Below are 24117 nucleotides of genomic sequence, written 5' to 3'. Positions count from 1 at the left end.
CAGCTAGATTCTCCAGTCATGATAGTTATGCCAAAAACAAGCCCCCCAACTCTACTCCACCTTTAGTTGGCTGTGAACACTGTGTTGTTTGACAACTATACTTTGATTTGTCTGATAAATTCTGGCCATAGATGTTACCACATTAAGGTGCTATTTATTAACATAACCACATGATAATAATACTGTGGTATAGTATAGCTGACAGGAAACAGCTTCTTTTTATTGCATTCAGCTTATGGAAAGACTCTGCTGTGGTCAACAAAAATAGAATTATTGAAAGCAAAGCGCAGCACACATAGACTGTATACAACGGTCACACACATCACACACAGATCACATAGTAATAAATAAAGCATTACTTCTTTCTGTATATTTGCAATATTAACTTTGTTCAAACAATTAAATTGGCATTATATGTGATGCAGGAGGATTAATTACATGTTAAGGACTCAAAACACAAGGTGTAGGATTTGGACCAATGACAAGCATTGACTTTATCATCCTTCTGTTTCTAGTTGTTAAATTTGGAAATCTTATTTGTCCAGCTGCTGTAGGTCTTAACGCTTAACCTGGTCTTACCTAATTGTGACTTTTTTACTTGAATCAACACTAGTTAAATCAAGTCAATTTTATTTATATAGCACAAAATATTTGAATCTAACTCTGGGTAATTTTCATATGTTATAAAAATCATATATAGCTGGTTTATACTGTACTCTTTACAATATTATACTGCAATATAGAGTGCACTAAGCCTGACTGACCACAGTCATAGCTGCACCTGGTATTATGATGTGAGCCCTTGCAAATACATGCAAAGTGATGATTGCTGCCAAGCGACCTACTTTTATCCAAACCGCAAACAAGCTGGAAGATATGGATAACACAAACCAGAAGAAATAACAAAACTTAGTTGTATGCAAAGCATAGCAGGATTCTCACAGCAAAGTTCAACAGCACCAACACAAACACACGAAAACTTTCAGCATGGAAGTTGATCACAAGTGCAATCAATGAAGAAGGGGATGGTGAACTACGGACAGTTAAAGAGGTCAGGAAGAAGTGGAAAGAATCTTTAACTAACTTGACTCTTAAAAGTCCACAGACAGAATGAGGTCCTTCACCAAAAACATCTATTTACAGCAGAATCATCATTGATATTTGGGGAGAAGTTTCCCCTGCTTTTACTTTGCACTGCATTGATACTTCAGAGTCGTCAGCTCCAAAACTTAAGAAAGGGATTCATGGGATCTTAGTGACTTGTTGGTTGGAATGCGAGCAGTACCTGAACCCCCCATAGGCAGACAGAGGGGGGGAATAAACACATGTGTAGTTCCCTGAGATTTTCTGGGATGTCATGTCTTTGTTTAGTGAAAGAAAGTGAATTTAAAAAATGACAGACCCCAAGGCCTTTTGCACTCGCCTCCTCATACCCAGTCCATGCTTCCCCCCCCCCCCCCCCCCCCCCATTCCCCCTCCCCCATTGAAACGCCGGTCTTCCAGAGCAACACAAAATTTAACTCAATATATCCTCTCAGGGAAATGAAATAAGGAAGTCTGACTTCAGCTGGGCCTCGATGGAGACCACCTTCTTGATGTTTTCCAGGGACCGCCGCCCCTGTCTCTCTAACGCCGTTACGGTTGCTTCTGCTTTTCCTATGTCCTCACTGACTCCGAGACAAGCAGTGTTTTGACGGTTTGGCGAATCACCCAGGCGTCGCCCGACACTAATGCTGAAAACATGCACTGTGTTGAAAAGCAGAAACCCTGACCTCTGGCTGAATGGCACAGCCTGGTTCTTCCCCCTACAGAAGTGCTTGGTAAATAACACTCTGGTCAAAGATGAGAAGGAAAAAGGCTTCCGGGTGCAGCGCTGTACTTTCCATTGGGCCTGTTCATAAACTTACTAAGGTCCTCACACAATTTTTAGCATATAATCATTTTGAAATAACAGCTTTTGTTAACCACCAAAAAGGATGCCGTCTTGACACTTAAATGGAAAACAGATTGGAGCCTTGGCCGCTACAGCAGTGCTGGTTTAGAAGTTGGGTCAGTCAGCTCTAGGCTTAGATTACAAGATTTGCAAATTAAAGGAAAACCAGAGAAGGGAAAAAGCATGTGTGCTGAAGCCCTGTACTTGTGGATTTCCAGCCAGGCACACTCAACATAATTTTATCAATGGAAAGGATTATGCGTTAAGTCCAAACAATGTATGGATCCAGTGATTTTCTTGACAGTAAAGCTCCATATGCGTCCCCTTCACTCTCTGCACTAGTGCCAGTGGGCTTTGGGAATTAGTTAAGAATGCTGGTGCCATTGCAGACCTTGGTATGTCTGCTCACATTTCTGGAAAGGATTTGTGTTTCCTTCCCCTACTTGTGTTGTTATTATTTTCATCCAGTTTAATTACGTCCATCGGTATTCAAATTCTGTGAGATTTGAGGCTGCTCTCTCGGTGAATATAAATCTTACGGTCAAGACGGACACAACTTCACAGTTTGTCTGAGTTTGAGTGCACACACTTCATGGGCAAAAGTTCAGCGATGAATAAGTGTGCTTTGTTCTCTGGAGTTTGGGAACTGTCGGTGACATTTCCAACCTCCAACCCCCCCCCATTCCCTCTACCCCCACAACAGCTCCAGATGCTGGGAGGATGTGGTCCTTTCTTCTTTTAACCAATATATTCCTCTTTCACTGTGTGGATTACTATTTTGAGGCTTTGACTAATACACATGGATATTCATATATCATGGATCATGGTCACTGTTGAGGCCATGTATACAGTTTTTTTTTGTTTTGTTTTTTCCCCCTCTATTTTCTGGTTCATTCCATACATGTCCACCATCATTCCTGTCTCAGACTGTTTTTGCGAAAATCCTAATTTCCATTTATTCCAAAAGGCAGCCACAACTCGTGTTATTTAACTCCATTCTGTAACCATGCATGTAATCCTCAAGTGATTAATACTCTTTCACTGACTTAAAGTATGGATTATGAAATGATTCCAACAGCATGAAGTATGAAGTCAGTGTTGTAATATCTGCAACGCTTGTTGTGGACTATTGGTCAGAGATCACATTTTGAAGCAATTTGACATGCAACGTCTCGCCTGCAGGGAATATGTCACTAGAAAAACACTTGTATGCGGCCTCAACCAGACAAGCATGGCTAAACTGGAAGCACACTGATTATTTTATTAGAAAGATAATCCACCTTTTGTTTTATATACTTTTTTTATTTTTCCTCTACTCGGCTGCCTATGTATTACTTTACTGTTCTGGATACTTTATACTAGGGGTGGTAACATTCTGAATCTGTAAACTATCATGACTTTATCAGTTATCAGCTTTAGTTACATATTAAAAATAACATTGAATTCTGTTGCATTTAAAAACTGCTTTGCTTCGATGAGATTTTGTAACACTCTAATTTCCTCCACCGTGGGGTTGCAGAAACTCAACTTACTTGAGCTTATCTTTCTTTCTATTAATAATATGAAAACCATTTTTGCTGTTACAGTATTCTTTTTCACTGTGGATCCACCTTACAGGAGCAATTCAATATGATTCGTAATTTATCCATTTGATTTTGCCTAGGTTCATCATGATGAAGCGTGCTTTCCTAGAAGGCCTTCTAAGCTCAGCTAAATATTGACAACCATAGACACAGTGACTTTTTTTTCTCCATTGTATTATTTACAGAGATGCTCCAAAAAATAGCTAATTACAAAGTGCATATAGTAATATTCTCCTGCTAAAAATGTAATGTTATATGTAATGTAATGTTATAATACTTATAATGTCAATAAAAATAATAAAAACAGCCACAAATAAACCATAGTCCTCATCGAAAACACGATAGAAAAGCCTGTTTGGTCAAATTAAATGGAAGTGTTCCTGATTCATTCATAATACATGTTCGTTTTTTGTCCCCCAGGGACTATTTCTTTAACTCTACAAAATGCATTTCTTTCCTAAACCCAGTCCGCTTAAAAAATGATTTATATTTTGAAAAAGAGCTTAAATGTGGCCATTTACAACATTTAAACCTATTGCATTGAAATGATGCAGGTTGTTAATTACACGGTTGCGAGCGGTAAATTCCACTTAGCCCACACAGACACACACACATTTGATAGCAAAAGCCCATTGTGGCGCTAAGCCCTTGTGTTTCAGTGCATTTTCATAACAGGTTTTTCTCTGCAGACCGGATGTATCTGTCTTCTAAAGTGTATGAAATGGAAATCATCAAGCATTTGTATAAAACGACCCACCAGATTAAGGGGATTTAGAGAAGTGATGCTTTTTATCCAACATGAGGTTATGGTGTTCTTCACTGTCACATTATGACCACCCATGGTCACACGCACACACAGACTCCTGCTGTCCAAGCCTCTGCTTAGGGCAGATGCTCCCACCAGTGAGTCATGTAGCTATCATGACTCCATACATTTAAGTTATTCCTCTACTGCCATCAGGGTTTGTTGTGAAAGGGAATTGAATTGTTTTGAACATCATGCCCTCATTGTTCAGATAGGCCTTCATAATCCACAGGTTTATGAGATCTTTTTCTGCAGGTTACCAAATTTCTTCTTACATTTTTGAGCAGGAATGTCATGTTCTCCACTGCTAAACAAATAGCAGAAATTCTACCTGGACCCTTTTTATAATGCTGGAAATGAGACTGCCTGTAATCTGGTCTCCCACTTCCCCCTTTTTCATTGCCCCCACACACATACATATGTGTATATACACTTGTTCAGTGCATAGGCAGGGCTACGCGGCTCAGGCTCGATTCCAAATCGTTTATTTTGACTTGCATGTCTGTTTTATGTCCGTCGAAAATGTGTTCTGCCTTGCCTGTTTTCTCCCTTCAAATAGGAAGCCAGATTAAACTCAGTAGTACTGGAAGTGGTGCACATAAACACATCCGACAGGCTGAATGATTAGTAATGACTTTTCAAACCTTAACCACATCCCCATTCCTTTAACCTGCCCTCTGTAATTAATATTTTATGTGAGTAGAGTTTAAACTTTCCCTTTCCCTTTACATTGGACCAAGTGTAAAGCTGCACTAACTTACTTTTCTTGGATTTCAGATGAAATATATTAGAGCAGTGCTTTGGTCAATTAACACCAAATAACCCTTTTTTAATGTTATTATAGTTTATTTTACCGAACTGTTTAAGTCAAAGAGTGGCTCACATTTCAACTTGTAGTTTCCTAATCGACGTTGATTTGAGGGTGAGCTTAATAAAAGACTAGAATTGGCTCTTTATAAACAGCTATGTCCGTCTGTCTGTAGTCCACCTCTTTGGTCCAGACAGAACTGATGGATAGATTTCTCTGACCTGGGTGCAGGCCTTCATGTTCCCCCGAATCCTGCTGCCATGATATGGTGCAGACATTCTTGCCCCCCCTCAAATTATCTGATGATCTCCTCAATTTGAATTTTTCCATTATATTGTTTGATGACCAAATATTTACAAAACTAATGGCATTCCTTCAGCTGTAGTGTGTGTGTGTGTGTGTGTGTGTGTGTGTGTGTGTGTGTGTGTGTGTGTGTGTGTGTGTGTGTGTGTGTGTGTGTGTGTGTGTGTGTGTGTGTGTGTGTGTGTGTGTGTGTGTGTGTGTGTGTGTGTGTGTGTGTGTGTGTGTGTGTGTGTGTGTGGAGCTAACCTGCAAATGTTATCATGCTGCCATGGTAAATTAAGATGGCAAGCATGGTCAACATTATCTGCCAAGCATCACCCTGTGAGTAAGTTTGGCTGTGAAACTTTAGTGTAACTTTTGTGCAATTCCAAATAAAGCACATTCTCCCTCTGCAAAACATGAGGTCCCTGTAACCTTGTGGCAAAACAGAAAATGCACCATTTTGGTATAATGAACTTAAAAACACTTTAGATAATGTTATCTAAATTTAAACTCCTCAGGAATATTACAATGTTTCATTTAAATTTTAATTGGTTAAGACTATTTTTCTCTTTCTTAAAGTCAAAACAGCAGTGTAGACAAGTCCCATGGAAAATGTTTGACTGTGCTTTAGTCAGAAGGGTTAGGGTCGTGAGTGAACACATGTTTTATCCACTATCCTTCTCTCACTGACTGAGACTTTATAAATCTTGGCTGCTGGAAGACTTTGCCGTGCATTAGCTGAAACAGCAAACACGATGAGGATTTAATTAAGGGTGGAGCAGAACTTTATCGATTTTTACACATCTACTCTGGACAGATGCCTTTTTCACACGTGCAGCACACAACTGGTGACTGTCCGTGTGAAACATGTTCACACCTACTGGAAATATTACATTTTGTCTGAAGGTGAGAGGTGGTGATTGACAGTTATACATCTTAGGGTTGTAGTGCACGTGTGAAGTTATTTTTAACTTCAACTTTTAGCATAATTCCTGAGAGTAAATCTGATACACAATTTATATAGTCTGTGATCTCACTTAGGGTCTGCCTTGTTCCCTGCCTATTCTCTTTAGCTAGAACAGGATTATGAGTAACAAAACGGACTATTCAACTCAATTAGATTTTATTTGTATAGCACCAAATCAGAACATACATTATTTCAGGGCACTGAACATCGTCAAGACCTTAAAAATTAACATAAAAAAACTGTTCCCACAACAAGCAAATACTTTGGTGACTTTGGAGAGAAAAAAACTCCCCCTCTTATCAGAACTGGACTCAATGGGGAGGCAATCTGCCTCGACCGGTTGGGGTGAGAGGAGAAAAATGGGGGAGTGAGGAGAGGTGGGTGGAAAAGATGGGGGAGAGAGGGGGGAAGTGAGGGGCAGGGAGATTAGAGAGAGAGCGAGAGACCAGAAACAGTTGTGTAACAATCATATTTAAGCTCTGTCAGATTGCTTGTTATAAGGAAAATAACAGTTATTAAGAAAGAGGTGTAAAGTTGTAACGTCAAAAAGTGGTGTAAAGTTTCAGTTGTTCACAAATTGCACTGATGCTCAATTTTTAGTGGAGGATGTAACGAGAGGTTATTGAGTGTGTCTTGAACCTCCTGCAAGCAGGGAGATTTTTGTAAAGACTGGAAAGTGAGTTTTTCGAGCCAGATTTATTAGGACCTGATGAAATAATCATTAAGTCATTTGTTGCATTGAACACACATGTTGTATCCTGGCTTGAAGCTGTCTTCTTGCTCATCTCCTGATGCACATGCATATGAAAGGCAAAGTTAACTTGTCATGTCTCTAGACTCAGCTTTGACGTTTCAAAGCGAAAGAAAGGACTCCTCCCTGACCAGATGTGTCTTTTGTCAAGTGCTTTCACTTAGTTTAGACAGAAAACTGGCATACAAGGCTAAAATGGCTAAAATTGGATCTAATGCAAGCTATGGTTTAGGTAATGAATATTAATACCCACTTTACTGCTGTCAAGGGAAGAGGGGATACGCGGAATTCATGGTCGGCAAATACAGTGGCAGTGTCTCCCACAGAATTTGATTCAGTGACTATACATTGGGGTGTACCATCTACCGTTACACTGAATTGTTCCTGCTGAGGATGGTTATAAAACATACTTCTACCCATCCATGCTTTTTTACCACTTATCATTTAGTACTCAGATAAAACTCAGGGAGACACGGGGTGAACCAGCAAAACGTCTCTATGAAAAGGCCCTGGCCGAACCCGGGATTCAAACTGTCGTGCAGTGAGGCGTCAGTGCTAACCACTGTACCACTGTCCCACGTCATCATGAGAAGTGAAAAAAAATTGGATCATCATGAAACTTTGGTGAAACTCTGTTTTAAATCTGAAAATGTACAAATGCACCCTTAGTAATTGTATTGGTATTTTTTTATGTGTCACAGCCACTCATCCATGTGGAAAAGAACATTTTAAACTAAACGGTTAATGATTGACGGCTATCGTGGAAAAGGAAAAAAATCCTCCCCGTACGTCCCCATCTCTGACCATGTAGTACATCCCTTCCACAAAGCAAACACAAAGAAAAAGTTGTCTCATACTAGTTCTATGCACATGGCCCCCCCGCTCACCAAATTTGACCACCAGATCTTAAAATTAAATTTACAACATAATAAAGCTTACAAAAGTGTAAATGTCTGAATGTTTATTGAAGCCACTGAACATTGAATGTTTTTCATTGTAACACCATTTGTTATTGGGCAGTTCTCATTTTAATAAAATCCGTCTTCCTACTTTTGTAGCGACTGCAATCAAAGTTAATGGTTTTCTTTGCTATTTTACTGCACTTTTAGCGATTATAAAATGTTTTAATACAGAAACACGAAGAATGAGTAGGTCTGTGCATGCTCTCACATACCCGCACTGAAAAAAATACACAATGTTTCCAAACGCAGGCCATTTTACTCCGTGCACAGTTTTTAACAGTGAAGTAGATGTATTTCAGGCAGCCCCACAGACCTGGAGCTGTGGTTGAACTTTTTACCCTAATTACTTTCCTACTAATGCCTGCAGCCTGCAGGAATGACTGTGGCTCCCTTCAGGCCCCTAGCAGCCTCTGATGTGGCCAGTGTTTGCATGGCGGTGCTGTTTGAGCTGAGAATGAGAAGAGAGTGAAGTGGGAGTGAAAAACAAAACAAAAAAAACAGGAGGGAGAAAGGAAAGAATGATGCAATACAATTTTTTTCTTTTTCAGTTGTCACGGAATTGTTGATGCACATAGGATTTCCCGTTTGGACTTGAACATAATCTGCAATTCTATGAAAAGTTGGCAAACTGCATGTTCTGGTAAATTTAATGTGACAATGATTGACCGCAACTATAGCTACTAAATGGACCTTGAGGTGGGGTTTAATAGTAACATTAGAGGGCAACCAGATAACCAGATACTTAGGGCACATGTAGATGCATGTTCCTGGTTCAGTGGTATACTGATAATATTGTGTTTAATGTTTGCAGCGCCAATGGTAATGGTGAATGGACTGTATTTATAAAGAGGTTTTCCAGCCTTATTGACAACTCAAAGCACTTCACAGTTCGAGTTGCATTCACCTATTAGCACATGCTTTCATTTTTCTATCACCCACCATTTATACACATGTATTCAAGGAGGACAGGGGCAATTTTGGGTTCAGTATCTTGCTCAACAACACTTCAGAATGCAGACTGGAGGAGACGGGAATTGAACCAAGGTCACGGTGCTGGGGACCGAGCCACAGTCCACGTGTAAAGTTTATTAAGTTTAGTATTATGTGCGACTTATCGGTCGCGCCGAGAATAAAGTTCTGAGAAGAACTTAACTTGTTGAAGGTTGGCATAAACTAATCAACATTGCAAATGTACATCTTAATATTCTAGATTTTGTATTTAAAGGCCTGTTTCAGTTGAAATACTATTCCTCAGAAGTTCAACAGTTGAAGGATCCGAGTTTTCTCTTGTAGCAGAGCCAGCCTAGATTTCCCAAAAGGAGGTTGTATTTGTTTAGCATTCCCACAGCATGTAATTGTTGTTCGTATTTGGAGAGCTTATAAAACTTTGTAGCAGTCGGAAATGTGGTGACGTCCCTTCCTTGTAAATGAATTTATTTGCCTGCTTTTTAATTCCCATCTATGCTTTCTACAGCCACATGAAATCTTGTGGTTTTGATCTCCTGGTTCAGTTCGCGTTCATAAAACATATGTGAGCCAAGTCTCTCAGCCAGAGGGAAAACGCTCATGAAATAGGCACAGCATTGATGTGTAAATTAAAATAACAGATGTCAACATGTTTCATCAGCGACGAGGAACACACAATAGATTGCTGATAATGGCTCAATCAGGGCCGTAACGACGATTGTAAACAGGGACATATCTGAAATTAAGTGTCACACATGGACGTTAAAGTTACTTTAAACATATTGTTTTTAGGAGGTTTTTCAAAGCTGGTCCAGTGCAGCATAGCGGTAGAGCAGTTGGACAGAAAAACAACAGCCAGGGTTTGATGTAAGGCCATTCCAATGACAGATTGATCCACCATGTGTGCCCTCAGGTTGCTTTACAGTGTAGCAACTTGGGATTTAAAACAAAAAGAAATCTAATTTTCAACTATTTGCACTGTGGGTGATCTTCCTTTCTTTTAAAAGTTGTAACTGTACCTATATGACCCAGTTTTGTTGTATATGTCTGTTGATATCAGTGTCAATGTAATGTCGTTTCTGTACCTATACCAAAGGTCAAGGGGCCAAATGTTTGGTCTTATTTTTTATAATTTAACTATTATTTTTCTTTATATGTAGTTAAATTGGTAATACATTGCTTTCAGATATTCATGGTTATATCCTATATCCTATAATGACTCAGTTGATCTCCTGATTTAATCTGAAGCCACCATGAAGTGCAATGTCTTGACAACATTAGATTAACTCCAGATTAATTAATAATAATGGAGACTTTTATCACCAGTATCATATTTTTTATGGTAAATTGTAAATGGTCTGTATTTATATAGCACTTTTCTATTCTTGATGACCACTCAAAGCACTTTACAGTACAGTTTATTGCCATTCACCCATTCACACACACACACATTCATACAGTGCATCTATGGTCAGCAGTTTGGGGTTCAGTATTTTGCCCAAGGACACTTCGGCATGCAGATTGGGAAAACTTTTTAACATTTTCTGCTAAGTGATAATTGTCATCATTTAGAATAGACTATAGAGCTACAGGGGCATCTCTGATCAAGGAATAGACCCAATCTGTGTTGTTTTGATTTCTTCTTTTCTTTCAGATTCGGGCAGGCTAGGCAGGGGAGTTCATTGCTGCCTCCCGTCAGTTAAATACAATACGATTCATTTGGTCTTTGCATATGGAATTGATGGACACATTTAATAACAAGTGGAGTGTGGAAGTGAGATCTGATCACATGTAGACACTGGAAATTCATGTAGAGACGCATATTATTGCCATACATGAACAGGGCCTTGTGCGTCTGGTAAACAAAGGAGGCTAAACTTCTCAAATTCATTTAGAATTTGCCATTACTCAAAGAAGTCATATAAAAACTTACCCTTAATAAAAAAAAGTCTGAAATTAGAAAAAAAAAAATACAAGGAAATAAGACAATTTGACCAAGATTTTATTGCTAACAAAAAGGATCATGTTTTACTATCCTCCTGCATTTTGTGTGTTTGGTATCTGGATTGCTGTTCCTTTTCTTCGTAATTTGTGGAGTGGCTTCTTGTCCTATCAGAGGAAGTAAATGAGCCAAGCCTCCTTTCCTCCATCTCCTTCGTTTTATATCCTTTCAGACCCAAGGGCCAGTTTGAGTAATAGTAATTGACACATTGATCTAATAGGGCCATCATAATAGGCCTGTTACTGAGCTGGGGAATGGTGCTCGGCGTCACCTTAACATGTGCAAGGACTGACATCCCGCCATAATCCATAATGATAATTGTGATTTAGCCTTGCTTTCAACCTACGCCCCAATGTCCCCGGCATCAGGAAATCTTATTACATCTGACCCCGCATTGCCTCCATTAGAACTAGGTCATTTGTTAAAATACTGCAAAAGCAAAACAATTGAACGCTGTGCCATTTTTATTCTATAATAATGGGTTATCATTGTCCCTTTGAATCAATTTCTAGAGGCCCATTTTTCGGGATGGAGCTTCGAATTGGATTGATTGGACTCTGATAATGCTGAAATCGATGATGTAGCCGCCTGAAAGTAAATTATCGTTGGGTGAAATTTTTGTATTAATCTTAATTCCTGTGCTCTTGAATGGTAATGGTAAACGTGCTTGCAGCGTCTGGCCCTTTGAAATGTTGACAGAGACGTTAACCATCAGGATGGAAAAATGAATCAGGGATTGTTCAAATCGTTTTTCTGTGGCACCTCTTCTATCTACTTCAGTAAATATTCAATTCGACTGGAGGCAGAAACACACTTGTGCAAACATCCAGGCAGTTTCTCTCTCTCTCTCTCTCTCTCTCTCTCTCTCTCTCTCACTCTCTCTCTCTCTCTCTCTCACACACACACACGGGACACATACACTCCCAATGGGTTTAGCTCATTTATCAATCAAAAGATGTTTGTTGGATATTTTTTGTAGCAGTTATTTCATCTTGCAACTCAGGGTGCCTTTGTCTGTATAAGAACAATTAATTGTCTGTCAAATTTTTGCCTCTGATGTCAACTAACACACTGTGTGTGTGTGTAAGTGTGTAAGTGTGTGTAAGCAATGCTGGATGATGGCTTTATCACTGGCTGATGGAGTCCGGTTTGTGTCTGTGGTGTCAGCTGCTGCTTGGAATCATGGCCCTGCATCGGCTCAGAGAACCAGATTCTTTGACAGCTGTGCACACAGTTTACAGAAAGTGTTCCATTTGACCATTATGGTGGGTGGAGCCTAAAGGCTTGCTATGACCTTCTGTTTTGTGGAGCTGCCGTTATATGGATTTGACGTCAGGCCTTTTCAATGACGTTCCTACAGTGTGATTGATAACTTCTGAGGAGAGTTAGAGAGCTAATGTACATTTTTTTCAGTTTATATAGAATGAATTTGTATCTATTTTACAGACATTTCCTATATTTATTCATATAATGTCCATCTTTCCCCATACACTGTAGTCCTCTGATGCATTAATCTTCTACCTTTAAACAAAGAGAAGCTATCCTAAGTATTAGAGGGAAAACAAATAAGACAGATTCTTACAATCATATAATTTCATTTTATATACATTTTTAAAGGACTATACTGTGGGTCAGTTTGTCCATGACTTTAGTCAAGAATGAAACACATCCACAACTATTGGATACATTTTATGTCCCCACTGGAGGAGTCTTAATGACTTTTTATTGCCAAAAGCAACTGTTTGCATGCTAACATGCTAAACACGATCCAGACAAACATGGTGAACATTATATCTGCTAAACATTAGAATGCTAATGATGGTGAGAAACACACACTGTATGAGTTCTCCAGGGAGCTACTGGGGGAAACAGTAGAGAGATGGTTACAGCAAAATGTAGCTTGATGTGTAGTTTAGTGGCCAGTGTTTTCATTTTCTCTCTCAACAAATCCACAGAAGATGTGTGTGTGTGCGTGGGTGTTTAGTATGATATACTGTAGTTAGAATTACTAAAATAATTTTTCTGAAGAAAGAATAAAAATCGGACTTCTAAAATCAGCCAGCCTCACCGACAGAGGTAGTATAATTTAATTATTCAAAGTCTCATATACATATTTTTGTTCTGAGTTGTACTTTGGGAAGGGATAAAAAAAAAAAAAGTGTTACACAGCTGGTGTGTAGAGAGTCCTATAGTGGTGATGGATGCATTTGAAATATTAAAAAGGACTGTTAAAATACTGTTTTCTTTTAAGCAGAGAAAGAGGTACAGAAAAACTAATTTCAAGAAAAAGTGCCGAATATTTTCAATGTCTGAACATATTAATATTTAAATTGTATTAGTTATCTCATCTGGTTACATATGTTAGTTATGTGTGTCATCAAATGTGTCTTTAGTGAAATAATAGTCATCACACGTCTGTATCGGGTTAACCATTAATCTTCTACCTTTAAACAAAGAGAAGCTATCCTAAGTATTAGAGGGAAAACAAATAAGACAGATTCTTACAATCATATAATTTCATTTTATATACATTTTTAAAGGACTATACTGTGGGTCAGTTTGTCCATGACTTTAGTCAAGAATGAAACACATCCACAACTATTGGATACATTTTATGTCCCCACTGGAGGAGTCTTAATGACTTTTTATTGCCAAAAGCAACTGTTTGCATGCTAACATGCTAAACACGATCCAGACAAACATGGTGAACATTATATCTGCTAAACATTAGAATGCTAATGATGGTGAGAAACACACACTGTATGAGTTCTCCAGGGAGCTACTGGGGGAAACAGTAGAGAGATGGTTACAGCAAAATGTAGCTTGATGTGTAGTTTAGTGGCCAGTGTTTTCATTTTCTCTCTCAACAAATCCACAGAAGATGTGTGTGTGTGCGTGGGTGTTTAGTATGATATACTGTAGTTAGAATTACTAAAATAATTTTTCTGAAGAAAGAATAAAAATCGGACTTCTAAAATCAGCCAGCCTCACCGACAGAGGTAGTATAATTTAATTATTCAAAGTCTCATATACATATTTTTGTTCTGAGTTGTACTTTGGGAAGGGATAAAAAAAAAAAAAAGTGTTACACAGCTGGTGTGTAGAGAGTCCTATAGTGGTGATGGATGCATTTGAAATATTAAAAAGGACTGTTAAAATACTGTTTTCTTTTAAGCAGAGAAAGAGGTACAGAAAAACTAATTTCAAGAAAAAGTGCCGAATATTTTCAATGTCTGAACATATTAATATTTAAATTGTATTAGTTATCTCATCTGGTTACATATGTTAGTTATGTGTGTCATCAAATGTGTCTTTAGTGAAATAATAGTCATCACACGTCTGTATCGGGTTAACCATTAATCTTCTACCTTTAAACAAAGAGAAGCTATCCTAAGTATTAGAGGGAAAACAAATAAGACAGATTCTTACAATCATATAATTTCATTTTATATACATTTTTAAAGGACTATACTGTGGGTCAGTTTGTCCATGACTTTAGTCAAGAATGAAACACATCCACAACTATTGGATACATTTTATGTCCCCACTGGAGGAGTCTTAATGACTTTTTATTGCCAAAAGCAACTGTTTGCATGCTAACATGCTAAACACGATCCAGACAAACATGGTGAACATTATATCTGCTAAACATTAGAATGCTAATGATGTAAGCCAGAGGTCTTCAACAGGGGGTCCGCGGAGGTACTGCAGGGGGGGGTCGCGAAATTTTTGGTTGATTAGACAATTTTTTATATTTTTTAAATTTTTCCAACCAATTTTTTTCCCCACTAATTTAAATGTCTTTAAATACACATTAACATGAATCCGACATATTGTAGCGAACGGATAAATGGAGGCAGAAGACGTTATCTTTCAGTCAGCAATGCACACATATATATATAGTAGGAGGTCCCTGCTCCATCTCTCCATCAGTTTGGGGGCCCTTGGCCTGAAAAACATTGAAGACCCCTGATGTAAGCCATTGTGGACAGGTTAGCATGATGAGGCTATATACTCTATAACCTCAAAGAGCTGCTAGCATGGTTGTAGATTTTTTTTTGACATGTTAGTTTTCATGCGAACTAGTTCCTGCACCATATTAAAAGCCCTTGCTGGCTATGACACGCTGAGGCTGGTAAAACAGCAGTGTTCTTAGGTATCACACTTTTTCCACTTTCCTTATCTGTAAGCGCTTCCATTTTCACTATTATGTGGCCGTTTAAAGTATTCGCTATACTATGGGTAATTTTCTCCACTGTTTGCCAATGATACCTCACAAAGTGTGTGCGCGTGTCAGAGCGTAGAATGGGAGAAGCAGATATTTTTCCACCATAAAGAAGAAAAGGAGGAACAGTAATGGTTTTGAAGGCAGACCGACCTTGAGACAGCAGTTGGTCAGCGGAACAGGGTGTTCTGCAGGAATATTCAACATGGCTGAGGTCATCTGTATCGTGTAATGGATGAAAGTCTTCCCATTATGAGCTCGTCATTTGAATAATGTCCAGATTTCCCTCTGGGACTTGGCAATAGCTGTCCACTGTTTAAACTTGTTATTTCCTAATGGTGTCTTGCCCTGGCTCTAGTCAGCAGGAAGGGGGTTCCCTCATTGATCAAGTTGTCAAATCAGCCTAACCTCCCCTCCTAACCTAACCATCACAGCCTCCATATAACCAATGCAAGCATTTGTTTCTTTGTTCTTTTACAGTGGCACATTGTTATTACAATTATTATCATTAGTCTTTATATTCTTGTCTTTAAAGGAAAACTTCACATACGATGACCTTAGTTGCAATTTTAAGAACCAGCCAGTGCTTCCTGTTTGTCCATGCAAAGACTGATGAAGCATATAACTGCACTCTGTATGCACAGGCAGACTAAATAGACTGTTGAAAGCACTTAGGCCTGTGGCTCAAGAAATAAAACTAACACCACAGTTCACCCCTGCATCCTCAGCCAACGCGGCACCACAGCCCTCACCAGGAATGAAAGAGAGCTAGAAGACCAGTAGAGGCTTTCCTTGCAGACAGAGGAAAGGGGCACAGGGGACGGGTGGTAATGGTAGAGGGGGAGCTTGGTTGATTAAGATTTATGTTTAAATCTCCCTCTGCCACCAGCCGCTGCCGGCCTCATGCAGCCCTCTTCTTTGCCGTGTTGATAGAAAGGCTTCTAGCAAATGTGTTGCATGACAAAGCATTTCCCCTTTTGCCCTACATTTTCCTCCCTTTCACTACGTGGGTCCTCAGAAGAGGCAGGCCGGTGAGAAACACACACTGTATGAGTTCTCCAGGGAGCTACTGGGGGAAACAGTAGAGAGATGGTTACAGCAAAATGTAGCTTGATGTGTAGTTTAGTGGCCAGTGTTTTCATTTTCTCTCTCAACAAATCCACAGAAGATGTGTGTGGGTGTTTAGTATGATATACTGTAGTTAGAATTACTAAAATAATTTACTGAAGAAAGAATAAAAATCGGACTTCTAAAATCAGCCAGCCTCACCGACAGAGGTAGTATAATTTAATTATTCAAAGTCTCATATATACATATTTTTGTTCTGAGTTGTACTTTGGGAAGGGATAAAAAAAAAAAAAAAAAGTGTTACACAGCTGGTGTGTAGAGAATCCTGTAGTGGTGATGGATGCATTTTAAATATTAAAAAGGACTGTTAAAACACTGTTTTCTTTTAAGCAGAGAAAGAGGTACAGAAAAACTAATTTCAAGAAAAAGTGTTGACGAATATTTCCCATGTCTGAACATATTAATATTTAGATTTTATTAGCTATCTCTTCTGGTTACATATGTTAGTTATGTGTGTCAACAAGTGGAATAATAGTCATCACACGTCTGTATCCGGCCCTGAAGTTTTATCAACCGTTAAAACTGACAACAATCATTGTTTTCTGTTTTCAGGACAAGCCCCCCCTACTGTTGTGTCGACCTGTATTCTCTACGGACAGGGGAGATGGTCAAATCCATTCAGTTCAAGACACCTATCTATGATCTTCACTGCAACAAACAGTATGTACTGTTGGAAAAATGCATTTAAATAAAAAATACATCAAATGATACTTTGCAAATTAAATTAACATTGTTGTATCAAATGGACTGTTTTCTCCTTCCTCCAGTATTCTTGTGGTGAGCCTGCAAGAGAAGATTGCTGCATTTGACAGCTGCACCTTCACCAAGAAGTTCTTTGTCACAAGTAAGGATTTGTTTCATATTTATCCTGCTGTACAGAAAGTTTGTCAGCACACCACAGTGTATTTGTAAAATAATTTATATTGCAGTATGACACCTCTTTTTGTGCAGCTTCTTATAAGGGTATTTAACCCTTGTCAAATTGTCCAATCTGTCACTTCCTCCCTGGCAACAAAAGGAGGACAGTTTGTTTGCTACATAAGAAGATCAGTCGTTGTTTGGATCAGATTGTCGTCACATATGAAATGTTAATAGTTTATTGTATTTGTGAGATGTTGAGACAAACCTCCGGGGTTCTGTACCATATGCAGTAGTGCAATCAAACGGTGCCTGTTACGTAAGTTAACACTAACATTGCCAAACATGATCAGTGACTCTGTCACGTTGGCATCACACAAGCCAAACAAACACAAAGCAGATCATTGGATGTAATACAGCCAATCTATGAGGCTGCTGCAGTGCGGCGGCTCTCTAGCTGTGTGTCGTGACTGCAATGCTTTTATCAGCGTAGGATGTGAAGCCCTCCATTTGAAGCTCAACACAGGAAAACTGTTTACAACACAGCTCTTGCATTCTCCTGGCTGTACCTGCCATGTCTGCTGAAGGATGCCGTGAAAGAAAGGCCAGACTGTATTACAAGGCCATTGCTGTCCACTTAAGTCATTGACTGGAGTAAACTGACCTTACAGGCTGGCTTTAATGCGTCTCCTCTTTGTCTGCCTCCCTTCCATATCAGTGTCTGGGCCACAGGAAACCAAACATGCTCAATAGTTATTAATCGTTTCAGAATACTGGGGCCTCCTCTCCATAATGCTGTTCAGTCTGTTTGGGCCCTAAAAGCAGTAAACAAAGGGTTCTGTGATGTGCGCAGACCTCTGTGTTGGACCAGATGTTCTCCTGTCGTATGTCCTCTTCTCCATGGATGTGGTGGTGGAGATGTCGTGTTTTTGGAGCACTCATGGCCCATCTCATGTTTATGCTCTCGCGTTGTATTCAAGTGGTGTGGGCTGATGAGCCGGGGCTCAGTCACCGCCACCAACCTTCTTTTTCTGTTCATCCTGATTCCATGGTCCGGTCCAGCTTAACTGAGGGAACAACACCCAATAATCATGGTTTGGTACCTATCTTTTATGGTACAGTAAAAGGATGTCTGTGGCAACTGGTTAAGTATTAGTTTCATGTAATATTAATAATAATTACTGTGTTTTTCGTCTTTGAAGCCAACTAATTATTGCCACTGCTCTCACTTTTCACCATTTTTAGTTATACCACCCTTCATACATACCACCTTCTCGCCTATGTGTTTCAAAGAAAAGTGAATGATGCAGTCTTGCATCGACACAACTTTTATCCCTGTTCTGTAGGTTCTTTGGCAAAACAGAAAATAGACATTATTTTCAATAAAGAGCATGTACTGGTCAAATGAAGTCAAGTCATCTTACACTACATGTTATGCAGCAGTCAAGTTCAATATAGGTTTGCTAGTATGGACGGAGACACTTCCTGATACAGAGCTAAAATACTTCTCTATATAGAGACCACTTTCATTTTGAAACACAGTTTTAAAATGAAAATATATTATTGTGCACATAGTCAGTCAGTCAGTCAATCAATCAGACATACATTTGCATGCATAGGACTGCATGGCTGTTGCTGAAAATGTTAGAGCTACAAGTCATAGTTTTTGAACCATCATCCCCCAAATGAGAGCTGTCCAACTCCCTTTCCCATCACAGCTTTCTGCTTTCCCAACACTGTGAAACTCACACAGGTGCATGGTGTTCTCCTCTGAGGAAACCTGTGTGCCATATCTGGCTCTAGGGTTTTGGGTTGATAAAGATAATCTTACCCTGGCCTTACATTTGGAGCCGGATGATTTTATACCTCAAAGCTCCTTAGCTATATTTCAATTATATTATTTTCTTAAGTTAAATCATAAAAAGAAGAACCTGCAAACTACCTGAGCAAAAAAAAGGTGCAGCATCCAGACAGTCTTTTCAGTGAGCTCAACCTTTAGTCCTGCAGATCAACTGCAAGGCTGATTCCATGCTCGCAGATCAGTTTCTGCTCATGCACTCTTAACCGTGTCGTGAACAAATCATGCTGCACACATCTTGTGCAGTTCTCTCCACCCAAATCTGTTTTTGTCATTTCTTATTCACTGCATATTTTCCTTTGACAGCGAGAGCTTGTCTCACTCTGTCTGGTCTGTCATGTGTTTCATGTTGATCGTCGAGAGGCATGATGGCAGAGAGTAAGGATTGAGTTGGTGAGAAAAAACTGTCTGCTTGGTGGCGTGCGTGTGAGGCTTTATTTTGGTACTGGTCATGGCAATAGGGTTCAGCCTTCTGAAGCCTGATCCCCGCTTACTCTTCCTTTGATTCCAACCATCATGTGTTTCCCCTCCCCACTCGCCCCCCCGCTCTCATGCCCCCCCCCCCACCCCAGGATGTCTAACACATGTTATCTCACCGCCTGGGCTCCCCTTGGCCTTGGAGAGGCACAAAAGGCTTCTCTGGCGCTACCAACTACCCTTGTGGCTTACCTCAATATCCCCCCACAACACCCCAACCCACCCCGCCCTCCAACACAGCACACTACATTACTGTCTGCCTCCACCTCATCTGCTCCCAGAGCACTAAATTATTGTCAGCAAGCCTTTCCCCCCCACACCTCCATCTATTAGCTGTGTGTGTGTGTGTGCGTGTGCGTGTGCGTGCGCGTGAAGACAGTTCATGGTCTCAAACACAGCATGTGTGATCATTATTGAATCAACATTTTGTTGCCTGTGTGTTTAGACATGCTGGAACTTAGTTTCGATGTTAGGCAAAGATTGCTCTATGTTCTTGTTTGTGTTGCAGTTGTTTACTTCCACATCTGTTTGAGTGGGAATAGAAAAATTCCTCCTTGTAATCGCCAAGACATTTATCGGTTAGTGAACACAGGGTTTTGTTTGTCACTTAGGGTTATTTGTTGCTATTTTTACTTCTGCTGACATCCCACCAGTTCGGTTTGCGTGTAAATGTGTGCAATTGTGTTTGTGTGCATGTCCCCACAGGGATTATTGTGCTGGTCAATCAGCAGAGGAGTCATCCTCAATTTATTGGGTACCACAGTCTCCATTAGGTCATACTGAGCACACCATGTACAAACACGTCACCCTCATAAGACTCCGATTTTTCTTCCTAAACAAGAGACTCCCCACAAACACATTAATTGTTTAATGTTACAGACACTCTCCAGTTTTCCAGCAGGAGGTTTATGAAAATCCCTGCATATGTGTTTGGTTTTTCTTTTTTGCTGTTCAGACAAACCTTTGTCGAGGATGTTCACAAAAATGTGTGTGAATGTTTATTTGTATTGTAATTACCATTGGTGCCCCTGTTAGCATGGCTGTCTTTGTGTCTTCTCAGGCTGCTTTCCTTGCCCTGGCCCCAGCCTCAATCCAATATCTCTTGGAAGCCGTTGGCTAGCCTATGCCGAGAACAAGGTAGAGTGCACCCACACACACACAAACACACACACACGCTCATCCATTGTGGCAGTGTCTTATCAGAAAAGCGACATATTTACAATCCAAAAAATGTATTTTTATCTATTTTCTGCTTCTTTAATCTCTCTGGATAAACAACTCATTCCTAGAAGAGTCCACTAGAGATGATAACGTTTTGAAAATCAACAGATGCACAGGAGTTTTCTGTTCTCTTCTCTTTAATGGGATATTTACAAAAACCACTCTGCAATACATTTATTGCATAATAGTGTTTTGGTGCTGGGCCACTCAGGTAATTGACAGATGGGTCCACTGTTTGTGTGACTGCCTGAGGATTTCCAGAAATGTAGTTTTGTGAATAGTAAGAGTAATATTGGGGCAGAATCATTCAAGAGATATTGTATTTGAAATTTAATCAGTGTAGATTGGCTGTTTGGTTGTGCAATATTTCTTTGGAAAAGAAATAAATTTCATCCAAAGAATGAACCTGGGAACTTTCCATAGTCACACTCCCCATTCTCTCTTCCCCACTCTCTCTTCATACATCTTCTGTAGACCTATAATGTATGTCTTGTACTAATTTGGACATGTTTTTGCAGCTGATAAGATGTCACCAGTCTCGTGGAGGAGCTTGTGGTGACAATGCACAGTCCTACACAGCGACAGTGATTAATGCTGCCAAAGTAAGTGACAACACAAAGACACCTTCTTCTGTTTTTCGATTATATTGTTGACTTTCTGTCTTATATGTACGGTGGGGTCCAAAAGAGAAGGGCAAGTGTTGCCAAATTATAACAGATTGAACCAGAATCTCAGCACGTTGCAGAAGCTAGCATTAGAATTAAGGAGCTTCATTCAAACCACCTCTGTAGGACTGAACAGAGGTTTAACAAACTGAGACTGAGTCAGCTACACTGCTCAACACTTCAATTATAATCGGGAGTTATTGAGATTTCTGAACAGAAGAGGACCTTTTGGCTAATGATTAGATGTCTTAGTATGACTAAAACAGTACATGAACACGTCAGATGTGTCCCAATTCAGGAGCTGCATCCTTTGTAGTATGCATTTGAAGATTTTAAGATTGCATCACTGTGCCCAGCTATGCTGTCCCATTTCAAAAGCTACCAATGCAGCCTAGAAAAGTGTCCTTCCAATACCCAGCAACAAAGGATCAAATGGGGGGATTTCTCTCGGGCCAACCTATCCCAGTGAGGAAGCTCACAAGGTAGCAATGGCGATCAAGCTGCAGTAAGTGCCATGGCTCAAAGTAGCTAATGATTCAATGATAAGGGCGGGACAAGCTGGTGACACAAATAGGAAATCATCCGTTGACCAGACCATCTCCTTTTGGTTTAGCCTTCAGAGCTTAAAAGCTAACAAACAGTAAAAGGCCAGAAGACCTCAGATTTACTGGTTTATCTCTGCAGTTAAATCTCATAAATTAGAGTTTTAGAAGTGCCACTGGCCATAACCTGATTTCTTTGCATTTCACATTTTGGCTCTTTTTTTCTTCTCCAGCTTATGGCTGCTGCACAATAGAGGATAATTGGGCTGATTTGAGACCCGATTGGCCCCTTCCTTGTGAGGGGTTTAGAAAATAATATTAATGCTACCATTTGAGTCGGAGCCTCCCAAAACCCGAATAATTGGCTCTGAAAGAAACCTGTGTGAGAGAGGGAGCGGACCGGAAAGAGTCACCAACCGGATGTTGCTTCTCGTACAGCTGCTACTAAAACCAACAATAAATTTCCATCTCACCTCCAGCTTGCACTGCAAAATTAATAAGCCCTCCTTTTTTCTCTTTCTTCTAAAGTCAGGTTTCATCACACGAGTGTTTCACACCCTAGTTCAGCAGGTGGTGGTTATATACCTAGAAGTTGTTTGCCAATTGCCATAAAAAAACAGAAGAAGAAGAAGAAAATATTGAAGTTTCTGTGAGATTTCAAGTCCCTGGAAATCGCCACTGTGAAATCGTTTCCTACACACGTGTGGTTTGATATTCTGGCCAAATCATCCAGTGTGCAGCAATCAGCAAGACAAGATGAAAACCAACCCACTGCCAAAGCTGTTTGGGGGAACTTGCCCTTCGGAATAATGTTATTCAAATGGCAGGACATGGTGTATGAGGCTAATTTGATTGAATCGATTTGCTTCACACGGTGTACTGAACAGTTGCATTTCAAAGCTAATATCCTGAAACTAAACAGTGTCGGATAAAAACATGTTACGTCCCCACTTTCTATTAGTGAAAGCATTCAAGTGCGACTTTTGTTGTCTGTCAGATGACCCTATTTACTGTAAAGTGTAGCAAATATAACAATTAACAAACACAAATTAGGGAAAAACATTTTGAGACCACTACACAGCCCTAAATTGGAAAAAAGAAACAAACTCCAGTGCGCACCTTCAAGTTATACCATATTTTGTACAGGTTTTAAAATCTTAATTGAAAATTGTCTTTCGCCATTTCTCACCACAGGAGGACTGGCTCCATTTAGTTTGCCATTATCTTTAAATGTTTGGAAAAAGATTTTATTGTCTGGCTATAGTTAGAAGGTCTTTCTTAAGCCACCACGATTTTTTGAAAGGCTCATGATACAGTATTTCAGGTTCTGCCTACACCATCTCTAAATGTGCTGACATTGGATCCACCTGGTGCGCCCTCCTAACTGGTGCTGAGCTTATGAGACACTTCATCAAACTGCCTATCTGTTTTCTTTTATACCACTGTAATCTGTTTCACCCTAACGGTCTTGTTTCACTCATCTCCACAGGGGAGTGACTCTGAGATGGCTCACTAACAGCCAAAAGCCCCCTTTGATACCAGATGACATTCATTCCTGGTCTGATTTAGCTGCTCGCAAACACATGCTAACTAGCTAGCTCCTCATATGGTTCTAGTCTGATTATCCCTTCTGTCCCAAAGAAGGTGCTAATTGATTTACAAAGAGCAAGTGTGTCCTGCCTTACCTTACAAGTCCTAACAGCTAGTGTGAGAGAAGTCTCATTAGCAGGCTAATGATAGTGTACATAAAAAACAAAAAACACTGTGACACAAACAGATTACCAGCATGGTAAGGAGTAGACAATGGCGGGGGGGGGTATTGATATGCAGACAGGCAGTCTGCTTGCCTGCCCTCTCCTCATTTAGGACCATATATCTCAATATGGATGACAAGGTATCTCCTTCTGGCTTGTGGCGCGACACGCTGGCTCTTAGTGCTGACGTCCAGAGACATGGAAACAAAAAGGGTGGGGGTTTGGGAGGGGGGGTTGCATTAAATTGTAATGGCTTTTGTTTATAAAAAGGATTAAAGAGTGAGTGCACCGGCTCTGACCAACTGGACTCCCTGTTCCAAATCTGCT

The 24117-nt window shown here is 39.9% G+C and overlaps 1 protein-coding gene across 5 annotated transcripts in view; it reads left to right on the top strand.

The window, feature by feature from the left end:
- The window catches only part of bcas3 (BCAS3 microtubule associated cell migration factor), a 319787-nt gene that overhangs the window by 18535 nt on the left and 277135 nt on the right, over positions 1-24117 (top strand). For all 5 annotated transcript variants that reach the window (XM_034605304.1, XM_034605303.1, XM_034605302.1 and 2 more), the window contains exons 8-11: positions 16968-17075; positions 17183-17259; positions 20669-20745; positions 21348-21431. In XM_034605304.1, the coding sequence (XP_034461195.1) occupies positions 16968-17075; positions 17183-17259; positions 20669-20745; positions 21348-21431 (346 nt within the window). The remainder of the gene's footprint in view (positions 1-16967; positions 17076-17182; positions 17260-20668; positions 20746-21347; positions 21432-24117) is intronic.

This window comes from Hippoglossus hippoglossus, chromosome 13 (genome assembly GCF_009819705.1).
Source record: "Hippoglossus hippoglossus isolate fHipHip1 chromosome 13, fHipHip1.pri, whole genome shotgun sequence".
NCBI lineage: Eukaryota > Metazoa > Chordata > Actinopteri > Pleuronectiformes > Pleuronectidae > Hippoglossus > Hippoglossus hippoglossus.
This window is presented reverse-complemented; position numbering and strand designations above follow the sequence as displayed.